The sequence below is a fragment of the Centropristis striata genome, chromosome 9 (genome assembly GCF_030273125.1).
Source record: "Centropristis striata isolate RG_2023a ecotype Rhode Island chromosome 9, C.striata_1.0, whole genome shotgun sequence".
Taxonomy (NCBI): domain Eukaryota; kingdom Metazoa; phylum Chordata; class Actinopteri; order Perciformes; family Serranidae; genus Centropristis; species Centropristis striata.
Window position 1 is genome coordinate 24,385,292 of NC_081525.1, and position 15,377 is coordinate 24,400,668.

Here is a 15,377-nt window from a genome sequence, read left to right on the forward strand (position 1 = left end):
TCAACACATTGTTGAAACAATTCTCAAAACCTACAAACTATATTAAAGAAAAAATTCTCTGTCTCTTTTTCTCTTCAGTACCTCCCGGTATCGATGGCCCAGCAGAGGAGAGTGTTGTGGAAACGATTAGTAACCCAGTCACCTTTGCTTGTGATGCGACTGGCATCCCTCCTCCCAGCCTCGCTTGGTTGAAGAATGGGCGATCCATAGGTAACACAACACAATTTATTATCACATTTATGTCAAATCACCTGTTGTTTCTCAACACAAGAAAAAAGCATAATTAAGGGTGGATGAGGCAAAGGGAAAGGGGTAAAATTGAATCCCTCTCAATTTTAAAAAAAGAGGCTGAAGACCCAGTTCCTTACGGAACATCTACACACATAATTGACACACAGAACAAAAATAAATAAAATAAATTTACAACATCTGCACTCACTACTGAAGAGTACTTGTGTCCTAAAAACAATTACGTCCTAAAAGCTTATTCTTGTGTTGTCTCTTGATTTCATCCTTTCTTGTGTTATATGATCTCTGAAATATACTTCGCTTTGGATAAAAGCATCTGCTAAATGACATTGTAGATTGTAGATCTTACATCACTAGTTTCTCATTGTAATTGAATATATAACAAACATGTGAACGTCATATTTCCTAGAGAACTCAGAGTCTCTGGAGATGCACATCTTCTCAGGAGGAAGCAAGCTGCAGATTGCACGGTCACAACTTTCTGACAGCGGCACTTATACGTGTGTGGCCTCTAATGTGGAGGGCAAGGCCCAGAAAAGCTACCACCTCACCATACAAGGTATGTGTACATGCATAGCCTCAGTTTATAAATGATTTGTAACCATTTTCTAGAAACACGTGTCAAAAGAAAGAAATGCAAAAGCTTATTTGTTTCCAGAGAATATTGCAGCATATTCTTATCAGGTTGTATGTGTCAGCTGTATTCTATCAAGCAAATACCATGTATTAAAAGGGTTGTGCTAAAACTAGTTACTCTCTCTTAGTCCCTCCCAGTATCTCTGGATCTGAGCTACCCAGTGAGATGGGCGTCCTGCTAAATGAAAGCATCCAGCTGGTCTGTCGAGCCAGGGGAACCCCAACTCCAACAATCCAGTGGCTGAAGGATGGAGAAGTCATCAACAATATAGGAAACAAGGGGCTCAGGTAATAATTGCTGAAAGAAATAAATCAGAAAATATGGGATTTCGCAGTAGTGAGATCAGTCCAATGATAACTGATGTTATAATGATGATGTGGTGCTGCCTATGTGTTCAGGATCAGTCCAGATGGCAGCACACTCACTGTTATTGGAGCTCACACCACTGATAGTGGCAAGTACACCTGCGTGGCCACCAACACTGCAGGAGAGGAGGACAGGATTTTCAATCTGAATGTATATGGTGGGTATATTATTTTTTTATTACATGTATCCTCCAATACATCACTTTTCCTTGATATTCGCCTATGGAGCTCTTTTTCATGTCACTGACTTTCTTCTCTGTGTCTTTTCAGTACCTCCTTTGATAGATGGCAACAGTGAGATAATTGAGCAGCTGACTGCAGTTCTGGACAGTTCTGTCAACATTGAGTGTGTTGCTGTAGGCTCTCCCCCACCGCAGCTCAACTGGCTGAGAAATGGCTTGCCTCTGCCAGTGTCCTCCCACATACGGCTCCTTTCTGCTGGACAGGTGCTCCGGTAGGTCAGTGGACAGGGCTCAAGAAGAGTTTGTAACACACGTTGCTGCACATAAAACAAATTTGTGTGCATCTTATGTGTGAGAAAATGCTGTTTAGTATTTTCCCTTGTTGCCAAGTTGAAATTACTGCAAATAGTTAGGTTGTAATAGTGTAATACTGAGATATTATTGTATTTCATTATTTGTAAAATTTGCAATGACAGCTTTGTGTTTTCACTTGTGCAGTTATGTTTTTCATGAATTAATTCTCTGTTAAAAACCTGCTGAATCCTGCAGGTTTTCCTTCCATTAATTCTGTCTAGAATAAAACAATTTAATTGTAACGGACTGCATTGCAAAACCAAAATTTGTTTACATCTTTAGGGAGAATTCAAATGTAACAGGATACTTATATTTTGTACCTTTTGCATCTGTCAGGATTACACGAACCCAGGTGTCAGACAGTGGCACCTATACCTGCGTAGCATCGAACAGAGCAGGAGTGGACAACAGACAATATAACCTCCAGGTGCATGGTGAGTCTGAAAACATTACTTGCTTGTAAAATAGGAGGAAAACTCACCAAACACCATTCAAAGGGAACTGTTCACAGGAAAATAAATCGACTGTATCTTTTATTTCTCTTCTCAGTCCCTCCCAGTCTGGATGGAGCAGGCAGCACGGAGGATGTGACTGTGGTCAGAGGAAACTTGGCTTCTTTGCTGTGTATTGCTGATGGGACCCCGAGCCCGACTCTGTCTTGGCTCAAAGAAGGTGTCCCTCTATATCCTGACCCCCACCTCAAATTCCTCAATCTGAATACCACTGTGCAAATCATCCAGGCCCAGGTCAACGATACAGGACGCTACACCTGTGTGGCTAACAACACAGCTGGACAAGGTAGCCGCCACTTCAACCTGAAAGTGCTGGGTGAGTAAAAGCAGATTGTAGTTCTTATTCTCCAGCTTCTGATTTTAACTCATGGATGAGAAAATAAATATTGTTTGGTTTATGTTTTGTTATTCAGACCCTCCACGCATCAAGGGCTCTGGAGTCCCAGCAGAAGTATCCGTTGTGGTTAATAATGTCCTGGAGCTTCAGTGTGAGGCCTCAGGTATTCCTGCACCCTCACTGACTTGGCTGAAGGATGGACGCCCGCTCCCTCAGACAGACAGTCTGCGCCTCCTCCGGGGAGGAGAGGTGCTCCGTGTGGCCTCAACGCAGGTCAGTGACCAGAGATCGTTACAGTGAAAGTTAATATGTTTCTCTCTCTTCTGTAAAATCTAAAACTGTAGTTTCTTTGCATCATTTACATAATAAAAGACATATTGAGATTTACTGTTTTTTTACACTTTACTCAGTTGGAAGACACAGGCAGATACAGCTGTTTAGCCAACAGTCCAGCAGGAGATGATGACAAGGAGTTCCTGGTTCGAGTGCATGGTGGGTAGCACAGATTTGTAATACATATTGCAGTGTGCACTGTATTTTATTATGAACATTGTGGAATCAATCTATGACTTGAAGGTAATTAACTCAATTCCAAAAAGGTTGGGACATTGTCTTAAATGTAAATAAAACAGATTGCAAGAATTTGCTGATCCCATGTGACATATATTCAACTGAAAACTGTAAAAAAAAAAAAAAAAAAAAAAAAAAGACAGTATACATTTTGTTCAAACTGATATATTATTTTGAAAGTATACACTTTCTTTCATATACAAAAAATGGATGATTCAGTCGATCTCTACTTAGTAATGAAATAATTTTTACTGATTTCTTTTTATATCTTTCTAGACACTTAATAAATAATAGATGAGATGAGATTGAGCTATAAAATCCATGTCAATGTTGTTCTCTTTTTGGTTTTCCTGTAACAGTTCCCCCTAACATTGCGGGGGAGAGCTCACCTCAGGACGTGTCGGTGCTGCAGAACCGACAGGTGACTCTGGAGTGCAAATCAGATGCTGTTCCACCTCCAACTCTGACCTGGCTCAAAGAGGGCCAACCTTTGCAGGTCAGAAAACAAACTTACTAACAAACAACTATCCACACAATTATGAATTCTCCTTAAACGTATTTACAAGTTACTTCCTTTCTTTGTGTAGGCCTCCGCTCGTGTTCGTATTCTGTCTGGTGGTCGATACTTACAGATCAACATGGCTGAGCTCAGCGACAGAGCTCAGTATACCTGTGTGGCCAGCAACATCGCTGGCAAGACCACGCGACAGTTTAACCTGGCTGTCAATGGTACAGTTAACTATGTGCTAATAAAAATACTTTTCTAAAATGTTATCTTTTTTCAAATTCAAAACTAATTGGTATTAGTGATAAAGCTGAATTTACCACCTAGCTACAAATTAGTAAAAAAATAAAATAAAATTTAAAAAAACATGCAATAATAATAATAACTTTATTCATATAGCACTTTTTAAAACATTCAACAGGAATACTGTATAAAAGTTTTTGGGCCCTGACAGCTGAAAGCAAGGTTTTCTTTAGTTTTAAGTCTAGATCAGGGGAATGTTAGCAGAGTTTTTTCTTGTATGACCTGAGCTCACGTCGTGCTTTAAAACTAGTGAGTAGTGGTGAGTAAAACCTTCAAATCAATCCTGTAGTTAACTGGAAGCCAATACGGTAGTCAGTAGTAGTCAATTCTTGAGAAAATAAAATGCATTAATAACTCTCTCCATGTCAGAGAATGATAGCAATGATCCAATTTTTTCAAACATGTCAACATCTTTCCCCTCAGTGGCTCCGACTATCAAGGAAGGCTCACAGACAGTGTCAGTGCACATCAACAAGCCTGCAGTGCTTGAGTGCATCGTAAGTGGAGTGCCACCGCCTCGAGTAACCTGGAGGAAACATGGTGCCATATTGGCAGGAAACAACCCCAGGTAAATCCGCAAGTCAAAGAACCATGCTGTGTTTTTGCTGAAATCTCAAATGAGTAATATTGTCATCATACAACAGTAATAATATATTGTGTTAAAGCAGCTGTATGCAGTTTTTTTGAAAGTCTCCTCATGTGCTAGATTTCCTAAACAGAGCCAAGAGGTGCAGTAGTCTAGTTGAATTGTAATATTTATATATATATATATATATATATATATATATATATATATATATATATATATATATATATATATATATATATATATTATACTATATATATATATATATATATATATATATATATATTACAATATGCATATATTAAATTTACTGTATATGCTTTAAATAATAGAAGTACATTTTTATATTTAAGCACAACTCAATTTTTGGCATTTCCTCTGTGCTGTACCTTATCCTGTTTGTATAAATGTGTGCAGGTACACATTTGCAGAGGATGGGTCATTACACATCCACTCTGCTCAGGTGACTGACACTGGTCGCTACCTGTGTATGGCAACAAATCAGGCTGGGACACAACGCAAGAGAGTGGACCTGCAAGTATATGGTGGGTGGTAAATACATGCATTCAAAACACATGAATATTTTAACACTGTCTGAGTCGCCCAGTATTTTTATGGTCCTCGGTTCTCATCTTTCAGTCCCTCCTTCCATCACGGACAGCCGCACTAATGTGACGGTTACAGTCAACGTTCAGACCACCCTGTCTTGCGAGGCCACCGGCATTCCCAAACCCACCGTCAGCTGGATGAAAAACGGTCGAGCCATCAATACTGACCAGAACCAGAATATGTACAGGTTGATCCAGGTTTTCTCCCTCTCTGTTTTCTAATTTGAGGTTAAAAACTCACAAAGAATAAACAGAATCTTCAGAGATATTTTATAAATAATCGGCTTAGACTAATAGCTTTGGAAAACATTGTTAAAGTAACTATGCTAGAAATATACACTACCGCTCAAACGTTTTGGGTTACTTAGAAATATCTTTATTTTTGATGAAACATACAGTCTAGACATTGTTAATGTGGTAAATGACTATAAAAGCTAGAAAATTTCTTATGAAATATATATTATATATTGTCAGCAACCATCACCCCTGTGTTCCAGTGGCACATTGTGTTAATCCACGTTTATAGTGTTGAAAGGCTCATTAGTCATTAAAACACCTGTGCATTATGTTAGCACAGCTGAAAACTTTTTTGTGCTGATTTGAGAAGCAATAAAATGATCCTTCTCTTGGCTAGTTGAGTATCTAGAGGTAAAGTTGGAGATTTGTACAGGTTAAAATAATTATCTCTACCCTTGTCAATGTCTTTACTATATTTTCGATTCATTTCATGAATAGAACTGTTTTGTTTTCATGGGAAACAACAGACTTTTTGGGGGACCCCAAACTTTTGAGCGCTAGTGTGTATCTAATTTATTTTGCCATTTCTTTTGGGTGGACATCACAGTAAAACTAATTCCAACATTTTTGTTATTTCCAGATTACTATCATCAGGCTCCCTGGTAGTTATAGCACCAACAGTGGAGGACACAGCACTGTATGAATGTGTGGTCTCTAATGAGGCAGGGGAGGACTCCAGATCCATCGACCTCACTGTCCATGGTGAGCAACATAGCATCGTTTTACAAACTGAGTTGATCTTTCTGTTGTAAACAATAAATACAACAAATACTTTTCTAACATGTTCTGATGTATGTCCCTCTAGTTCCTCCATCTATAGCAGATGAACCCACAGAGCTCATTGTAACCAGACTGTCCCCGGTGGTCATCGCCTGCACTGCATCTGGTGTCCCAGAGCCCACAATCCACTGGAGCAAAGACGGCATGAAGCTCCCTAATGAGGGACAGGGCTTCAACATCCTGCCAACAGGTCAGAATCATTGTCATGAAAAATGTATGCGACTTTTATTGGGTACAGCTTTACAAACTGCCTCCAAAAATACTTAAAATGTGGTTACTGCATTAGATTTATTCATTATTTGGTGTGTGTGCACAGGTCCAGTAGAGATCATCTCAGCTGAGCTCAGTCATGCAGGACGCTACTCATGCACAGCCAAGAATGCTGCAGGCTCCACTCACCGCCATGTGCAGCTCACAGTGCAGGGTAAGAAACTCCCCAGAAACAATATATTTAGAGACACACTGCTGTGTAGAAAGCAACACGCCAAAAATATTAATTGGTCACAACTTAATTGCTTTTTATATGATACTTGTGGATTCTAATTAAGTTCAAATGCTGCTTTCATTAGTAATACATGTTCAGTGTATGAATTTTACATTTGTCTATAACTACAGTACATTTTAATTATTTTTTCTTTTTGATCTTTCTGAGCATCATTCTATTCCCATCCCTCTCCTCAGAGATCCCAGTGATCCAGTCTCATCCCTCCACCCTGGATGTGATCCTGAATAACCCCATCACTCTGCCCTGCAGGGCCACAGGCTCGCCCAGACCCACTATCACCTGGCAGAAGGAGGGCATTAATATACACACCACAGGTAGTTAATCCTGTTTTCATACAGTGTGTGTGTGTGTGTGTGTGTGTGTGTGTGTGTGTGTGTGTGTGTCAGTTATTATAAATAATCAGTCATAACATCATGTCTCTTGCTTCACGCCAGGTGGAAGTTTCACAGTACTGCCTAATGGAAGTCTGCAGATCTCAAAGGCCTCTGTGTCGGACTCTGGGACGTATATATGTGTGGCTCAAAACCCTGCAGGCACTGCGCTGAGCAAGACTAAACTCAGAGTACAAGGTGGAGCACACACTTAGGTCAAAGTAACTTGAATAACAGATGCATTATGTAATGTATAGCTTTTGTGTAGAGAGCTGTGAGAAGAATTCTACAATACTAAATACTAACACTAAATACTTATACTAGATTGTAATACACAAGCCCTGAATTAAATGCTAAGAATGAAAGCTCTAGGATATAATTTGTCTTAACATGATACTATGAACATTTCTAGCAGATCAGACTGTCCTGTCTTCCAAGTACCAACCTGCACTTCCTTCAAACATTTAAATTCATGTTTGTCGACATAATTGTTTATTTTGCTTATGATGTCAATACATATTTAATTTTTGTTAATAATTAATGCCTGTTGTGTCCTGTAGTCCCTCCTGTGATCAGCTCAGAGACTCAGAAGTACCTGGCACCTGTGGACTCCTCTGTGACGCTACAGTGCCAAGCTGATGGTTCCCCTCCCCCGTCTGTCTCATGGCATAAAGACGGGCAGCCGCTGACGGAATCTGTGCGCCAGCGGGTGCTCAGTTCAGGATCTCTTCAGATCGCTTTCATCCAGCCAAGTGATACTGGACGATACACTTGCACTGCTGCAAATGCAGCGGGCACTGTCAGCCATGAGATGAGCCTCACTGTGCAGAGTAAGTTTCAGTCAATGTTTTAAACCAAGACAAAGACAAAGACTTTTCTATTTTTTGGTGGACAGCATATTCCCAAACTTCATTTATGTGTTTATTTTGTATTTCTATTTTTTTAATCTGTGTTTTTATTTTATAGTTATTACGTGAAATCCATTGTTTGTCTTTTTTTTCATTCTTTTCCTTCCATGACCAAGAAATCTATGTTTCATTGTCTTAAAATTAATGTGACAATGACTTCCTTTGCAGTTCCACCTTCCATTCGTGGTGGAGAGCTGGACATAGCAGTGGTGGAAAACAGTCAGGCTCAGCTGGTGTGTGTGGCGGAGGGCGTCCCTCAGCCCAGCCTGTCCTGGGAGAAGGACGGTAATCCTCTCAGTGAAAGCACTGGGGAGTACACAATCCTGCCCTCCGGAGAGCTGGTCATAGACATCGCTCAGGTAAGGGAAACAAATGAATACACAGGAAACATATATTTATGTTTGTCGATGTCTGTAGATTACTGGGAAGTAAATTGTCTTGCATTAAATTCAGCTCAGGTGGCTAAAGTGACTTGCCTTGCATCAAAATGGCGCATTTAAATACTTTCTCCTCATCTCCTGTCCCTCTGTACCAGCCCAATGATGCAGGTAGTTACACGTGTGTTGCCACAAATACAGTCGGACAGGACAGTCGGACAACGACCCTGGCCGTTCATACTCACCCCGTCTTCACTGAGCTGCTCGGAGATGTTGCCCTCAACAAGGGAGAGCGCCTCCTGCTGGCCTGTGGAGTCAGTGGAATCCCCACACCCAGAATCACATGGGCCTTCAACAACAACATCATCCCAGGTACAGAGCAAGGTCCACATTGATCAGAAAAATGTTTTATTATCTAGGGAAAAATCAAATAGCTCTCTAAATCCATCTGAGCAACTCTTATTGTCAATTACTGCCTTTTAGTTCACTACGACCACATGAACGGCCACAGTGAGCTAGTGATAGAGCGAGTGAGCAAAGACGACTCTGGCACCTACACCTGCGTGGCAGAAAACAGCGTGGGGACCATCAAGTCACTGGGCTTTGTCTACGTCAAAGGTAAACCACGCTGCCATGAAACTATTTCACTCAGCTTTTACTTATGTAGCTGTCAACATTTTAAGCCCACTATATTTAGAATTCTGAATGTTTAACAAATGCTTTTTAACATATTTAATGTAGTTGTAAGCAGATATAAATGTTTATTAATGTATTTGTTAACACCTATAGCTGATGCTGGTGTTTAATCAGATAATGATTAAAATATGTTTTTATAAGATATAGTGTCAAGAAATATTGTCATAAACATCTAAAATGTTCTTAAAGCTGCATACAGATATATTATAGTGTGTTATAAAACATTTATTTAAATGCTGATGTGCTGTTTATAAATGCTAACCATGCTGATTTTTAGGTAAAGTTTTACCAGATAAATTTAAACTCAACCCAAGTTGGTGTCTCCATAATGTTAACTTCTTTTTTGTTTTCCAGAGCCTCCTATCATTGATGGGGACCTCCACTCCAACCGTATTGAACCTCTGGGTGGAAACGCCATCCTGAACTGCGAGGTTCGGGGAGACCCCCTGCCCACCATCCGCTGGAGCAAAGGTGGAATAAACATCCAGATCAGCAACCGCATCCGTCAGCTGGACAACGGCTCTCTGGCCATCTATGGCACAGTGGTAGGAAAAAAGATGAGACTAAGACCTCTTGTGTGAAGTACCCAGTACATAAAGTTGATAAAAAAAAGTTATAGTTTGAGGTCTCAGGTGGCTCAGTGGTCAAAGACCATACTTCTAAACAGACCATAAAACAAACAAATAAACAGCCTGCTCACTGCAGGACTCCAGTGTTCATTTATTTATACCTTGGTGGTCACATTTTAAGCACAATTGCTCTTCATCAGACTAAAGTGAACTGCAGTTGTGCTCCAAACATCACCACTGAGGCATAAATAAGTCAACACTGAAACACTGAATTTTTTAAAATTATATATACGTTTTAGCACTTTTTGTGAACTTATCGTGATCATGAACTGTGCTTTCATTAAATATTCTACAGAGTGAAGATGCAGGCAACTACATGTGTGTGGCAACAAACGATGCTGGAGTGGTGGAAAGGAGTGTTACACTAACCTTACAGAGTAAGTATCTATATTATCTGTGTCAGTCTGATTTGGCATAAAATATGGCATTTGTTACATGAACAAAATGTGAAAGTTATTTTAACTTACAGTAGAGAACTTTGCCTGAGTCCTATTTATTGCAAAGTTAGATTACCCTTACAAGGAATTGTATTTTTCCTTTCCTTTGGTGCATCAACAAGAAACACAAACATAGAAAAGAAAAAAATACAACAAAAATATTTAAATAACACAGTAGAAATACTACAATATCTATAATCTAATTGTGTAAAATGGAAGAGTTAGACAGGGATGTGCAATAATTTATCATAGGGGATGTGTCGAGGTTCACAGTATTTAGAATATGTAATGTACAGAGAAAATAGTCTAAAAAGAAGTACGTATATAGATAAATATGAAAATTTAAGGGTCCTGAACAAACTATTTCACTCAACTTAATTTTACTTATGAATTTTAAGTCCACCATTCTGAACATTTAACAAATGCTTTATAATACATTTTGACATAGTTGTAAGCAGATATAAATGTTTATTAATTAATTTGTTAACAACTATTACTCCTCCTGTGGGCAAAGTGGATGTTGGTGTTTAATCATATAATGACTGAATAAATAAAATATGTCTTTATAAGATATACTGTCAACAAAGATTGTTGTAAACACCTAAAATGTTGCAGCTGAAAGCAAATTGCAGCAAATCCCCATCTCTGCAGATAATATTTATTTATTGTGTGCTCCTTGTGGCAAGTAAACTAATTTGGACGTGATAAATCAGTGGAATTGCCCTTTAAATGTTTACTCACACAGATATGCCCTTCTACCAGGTGCACCCTCCATCACAGTGGAGCCAGTGGAGACAGTGGTGGATGCTGGCACCACAGTTGTGCTCAACTGTCAGGCGGAGGGTGAGCCTACCCCCATGATAGAGTGGTCCCGCCAGGGGCGCCCCCTGCTGGGCAACGACCGCTTCTCTGCCCTGTCCGACAGCTCGCTCAGGATCAGCAGTGCCCAGAAGGAGGACACAGCTGAATATGAGTGTGTGGCCAGAAACCTGCTGGGATCAGTGCTGGTCAGGGTCACTCTTACTGTACGAGGTGAGCTGGACATTGTGGGGGATTATTTTTGTTCTGCCAGATTTTTCAATCAAATTCAATTTTAAAAGTATTCATCCTCTTCCAAGCCTAGCCAAGCTCTAGCCAAATGGTCTAAGACATGCTCTGTTAATGATCAATTATTTGTTTTCCAGTTCATGGGGGCTTCTCAGAGTGGGCAGAGTGGGGTCCTTGCAGTGTGTCCTGTGGTATCGGGTCACAGAAGAGGCTGAGACAGTGTAATAATCCTTTACCTGCCAATGGAGGACGCCACTGTGCAGGATCGGACACAGAGACACGTAGTTGTCAGGGAAAGCCTTGTCCAGGTGAGAGCGCTTGTAAAAATCAACCTAATATCAGTACTTGTGGAGTGCAAATGTAACAAAATCTCTACCTTTGTCCCTCTTCAGTGGATGGGAACTGGTCAGAGTGGTCTCTCTGGGAGGAGTGTTCTCGTACCTGTGGTCAGGGCAACAGAACCAGAGTCCGGACCTGCAGTAGCCCTCCGGCTCAGCATGGAGGCAGGCCATGTGAGGGAAAGGCAGTGGAGGTCATCATGTGCAGTGTCAGACCTTGCCCAGGTGATTGACCAAATACCTTTTTCTATTAATCCAGTGAAAGACTGTCAGCTGCGTGAATAGGTGATATGAGGAGGTGTGTCTAATCTCAACTCTATGTCCCATACAAGCAGTTGTATAAAGTCACACTTTTCTCAACTTGTAAATATTAAAGTCAGTATTTAATTTAAATCATTTTTCAATGCTATTTATCTCAATTGTACACTGCCTTAAATAAACTACACATTTACTGTCAACAAAATTATTGGAGACTTTATTGTTCACCTTGATTTTAACATTGTCTCAATAAACAAGCCTCCATTGTGCAGGATTAGGGACCGAAACACTAGTGGAATAACTATTTACATCCTTTACTCACGCAAAAGTAGCAATAACACAGTGTAAAAACAGTCCTTGTTTATGTAAATGTATGTGAATATTATTATTTATTATATTACTGAATTATTTTTTAGTCTATAATTCTAAATGTATCATTTTAATGTTTTAGCCAGTTAAAGGTTGTTTTTTTTTGTATGTAAAATTATTATCAGTTAAGTAACTTATAAATAAATGTAAAGAAATGAAAAATGCAATATTTTTCGAAAAAGATTTTTGAGGTCAAAGTATAAATCAACAAATCAAACATTGGCTTGAATAAACTTCTGTCTGTATACGCTCCTGCAGTGGCAGGTAATTGGGGGTCTTGGCTACCATGGAGCCCATGCAGTGAGACCTGTGGGAAGGGTATGCAGTCCAGAATCCGCCTGTGCAACAACCCTCCTCCAGCATTCGATGGGCCACAGTGTGAGGGCACAGACACCCAGACACAAGTGTGCAAGGAGAGACCATGTCCTGGTGAGTGCTCAGGGATTCAACTTTATGATGAATCAGATTGAAAAAAAGTCCAAGTGACTGATGCTCCTGCTTTTTCTTTTCTTGTGCTCTCCAGTTGATGGGAAGTGGTCGTCCTGGGTGAGCTGGGCAGCCTGCAGTGTTTCATGTGGAGGCGGGACTAGACAGAGGACACGCCTCTGTTCCAGCCCCGCCCCTCTGCACGGTGGCAGGCAGTGTGAAGGCAACGACGTGCTCATTGACTTCTGTAACAGCGACCCCTGCCCCAGTGAGTCACAGAAACTTTTATTCTGTTAGATTTCACAAATGCGGCCAAAAACAAATCCTCCATTTGTGTATATTTATCTATATAAGTATTCATAAAACTGTCTTGTTTCTTCCCACTAACGTACCAGCACTTTTGGCTTTCACTTTTCTGTCTCCGTCTTTGAACTTTTGACTTTGTTTCTCTCAGTCAGTGGTAACTGGGGCCCGTGGAGCAGCTGGGGCAGCTGCAGCAAGACATGTAACGGAGGTCAGATGAGGCGCTACAGGACATGTGACAACCCCCGACCTGCCAATGGTGGGAGAGCATGTGCAGGTGCAGATACACAGATACAGAGATGCAGCACGGCCAACTGTCCTGGTGAGTCAGCATGTTGGAGACTGTCAGGGGAAACTGTGTCAGAGGTCAACAGCACTCTCAGCACTGTGTCGAGAGGTTCCTTCACGTGCAAAATGCTCTTGAAATGGAAAAATTCTAGACTCAACATGGGACAAGAGAAAGAAAAAGAAAAATGTCTTCTTTTCTGTGTGTTCCATCATTGGGCAAACAGTTTAACATAACTTTTTAAGAAGTTGACTTACTTACTTACCACAAAGACTTAATTATGAGGCAACTGGGAGACTCTGCCTCTGACTCTACGTCTGTTTTTCAATGATTTGTGTCTCTGTTTGTACTTACTGTATGTTTTTTGCGGTATATCATTGTAGTTGATGGTAACTGGGGTTCATGGCAGCCGTGGGGTGAATGCTCCGCTACCTGTGGAGGTGGACAGAGGACACGTGTCCGTCTCTGTAACAGTCCGTCTTCTAGCAATGGTGGTCGACTTTGTCCTGGAGACTCCTCTCAGCTGTCCAGGTGTAACAGCCACGCCTGCCCAGGTGAGACATTTTTCCGAATATACTGTATATTGTAGATTTGTGCTGTTGATTTCAGCTCTTGAAGCGTTCTTAAATACCTTGTCTTCTTTTTTTTTTAAGGTGGACCCCAGAAAGCACGAGGAAGCATCATAGGGAACATCAACGATATTGAGTTTGGCATCGCCATCCTCAATGCCACCATCGCAGACAGCAAGTCTGGCGGCAGAATCATCAAGGCCACTATTACTAATGTACCGAGGACATTAGGTCGGTTTTCCAACAGTTTCATACTTTATTTTACTTTTATACTTCTCGGTGAAATGTGCTCCAAATATTACCTTCCTCTAGTGCAACTAGTACATAAAAAAGTGCTCTTCTTTCGCCTTTAATTTCAAGGTCCTGCAATGAGAAAGCTCATCTCACTCCTGAACCCGATATACTGGACAACTGCACAGGAAGTAGGCGAGGCTGTTAATGGCTTTACGCTAACAGGAAGCATCTTCAGGCGGGAGACACAGGTGGAATTTGCCACAGGTAAGACAGAACAGGCCTTTTAGTGTTTGTTTTATTATTACAAATAATATAAATACGCAGTTAATGAGGTAGCGATCATGATTTTGTCTGGAACCTGATAAATGTTTGTGGTGTATTGTTGTTAGGTGAGATCCTGAGGATGACCCACATTGCCAGAGGCCTGGACTCTGATGGAGCGTTGTTATTGGACATTGTAGTGAACGGACACATCCTGCAGCTGCCCTCACATGCTGAAATCAGCATCAAGGTAAATAAATAAGCTAAACAGGTGATTAGACTTTGTGCTCTACTGGTAGGTATATTTATTACTAAGTTTAAACCAGATAATATCATAAAATCTAAGGGAAACCAATAAAACAAAACATTTTGAGCCTCAGTTTTATCCAGTTTTCTACAAATAACATATCCATAAGATCACTGCAGATCATTTTACAAACTACTACTTTGAAGTTGCCTCACATGTACACTTTGTCGGATTCAGGACTACACAGAGGATTACATCCAGACCGGCCCGGGCCAGCTGTACGCTCTGTCCACCCGCATGTTCAGCATCGACAGGGAGAGTGTGCCCTACTCGTGGAACCACACCATCTCTTATGACGTGTCCAAGGGCAAGATGCCCTACCTGGTGGAAACGCTGCACGCCACAGCTATCAGTGCTCACTACCACCCCCTGGAGGAGATGTTGGAGTATAGCATCCAAGCTAGTATTGCCAAGGGTGAGATGATGGGAATAATGTTTCTGTTCTCTTAGTTCTGTATTGTTTCCTCTGTTGGTCTCGTCAGCCTTTATATATGATGTTTCTTTTTTTACCCTGCATGTTTTTGTCTCACCTGTATCTAAATTAATGCTGAAATGTTCACATGATTCCAGGAGAGCGCAGTAATCAGTGTCCTCAGGGATTCACTTTGGTGTCTGCTGGGCCCTACTGTGCAGGTGATGTTTTTGTATCCTAACATATTGGGCTGTTTGTGACTCAGTGAGAATAAGATGAACAACATTATAGTCTATGGTTGGTTAATAATCGTGATATGTTAAGTTAAAAATGGGGGAAAAAAGTTGAAGGCAGACTGT

General features: G+C 40.7%; 1 protein-coding gene across 1 annotated transcript in view; it reads left to right on the forward strand.

The window, feature by feature from the left end:
* The window catches only part of hmcn1 (hemicentin 1), a 100,053-nt gene that overhangs the window by 78,123 nt on the left and 6,553 nt on the right, over positions 1-15,377 (forward strand). Inside the window, exons 62-97 of the mRNA XM_059340370.1 lie at positions 79-210; positions 659-808; positions 1,014-1,173; positions 1,285-1,409; positions 1,522-1,705; positions 2,124-2,221; positions 2,337-2,615; positions 2,713-2,909; positions 3,047-3,128; positions 3,566-3,702; positions 3,794-3,935; positions 4,438-4,582; positions 5,018-5,145; positions 5,240-5,396; positions 6,086-6,207; positions 6,311-6,475; positions 6,602-6,709; positions 6,967-7,104; positions 7,225-7,359; positions 8,238-8,428; positions 8,605-8,818; positions 8,930-9,064; positions 9,497-9,687; positions 10,067-10,148; positions 10,971-11,240; positions 11,393-11,563; positions 11,648-11,818; positions 12,479-12,649; positions 12,744-12,914; positions 13,101-13,271; positions 13,619-13,789; positions 13,889-14,035; positions 14,165-14,302; positions 14,428-14,549; positions 14,784-15,021; positions 15,177-15,239. Coding sequence (XP_059196353.1) covers positions 79-210; positions 659-808; positions 1,014-1,173; positions 1,285-1,409; positions 1,522-1,705; positions 2,124-2,221; positions 2,337-2,615; positions 2,713-2,909; positions 3,047-3,128; positions 3,566-3,702; positions 3,794-3,935; positions 4,438-4,582; positions 5,018-5,145; positions 5,240-5,396; positions 6,086-6,207; positions 6,311-6,475; positions 6,602-6,709; positions 6,967-7,104; positions 7,225-7,359; positions 8,238-8,428; positions 8,605-8,818; positions 8,930-9,064; positions 9,497-9,687; positions 10,067-10,148; positions 10,971-11,240; positions 11,393-11,563; positions 11,648-11,818; positions 12,479-12,649; positions 12,744-12,914; positions 13,101-13,271; positions 13,619-13,789; positions 13,889-14,035; positions 14,165-14,302; positions 14,428-14,549; positions 14,784-15,021; positions 15,177-15,239 — 5,601 coding nt within the window. The remainder of the gene's footprint in view (positions 1-78; positions 211-658; positions 809-1,013; positions 1,174-1,284; positions 1,410-1,521; positions 1,706-2,123; positions 2,222-2,336; positions 2,616-2,712; positions 2,910-3,046; positions 3,129-3,565; positions 3,703-3,793; positions 3,936-4,437; positions 4,583-5,017; positions 5,146-5,239; positions 5,397-6,085; positions 6,208-6,310; positions 6,476-6,601; positions 6,710-6,966; positions 7,105-7,224; positions 7,360-8,237; positions 8,429-8,604; positions 8,819-8,929; positions 9,065-9,496; positions 9,688-10,066; positions 10,149-10,970; positions 11,241-11,392; positions 11,564-11,647; positions 11,819-12,478; positions 12,650-12,743; positions 12,915-13,100; positions 13,272-13,618; positions 13,790-13,888; positions 14,036-14,164; positions 14,303-14,427; positions 14,550-14,783; positions 15,022-15,176; positions 15,240-15,377) is intronic.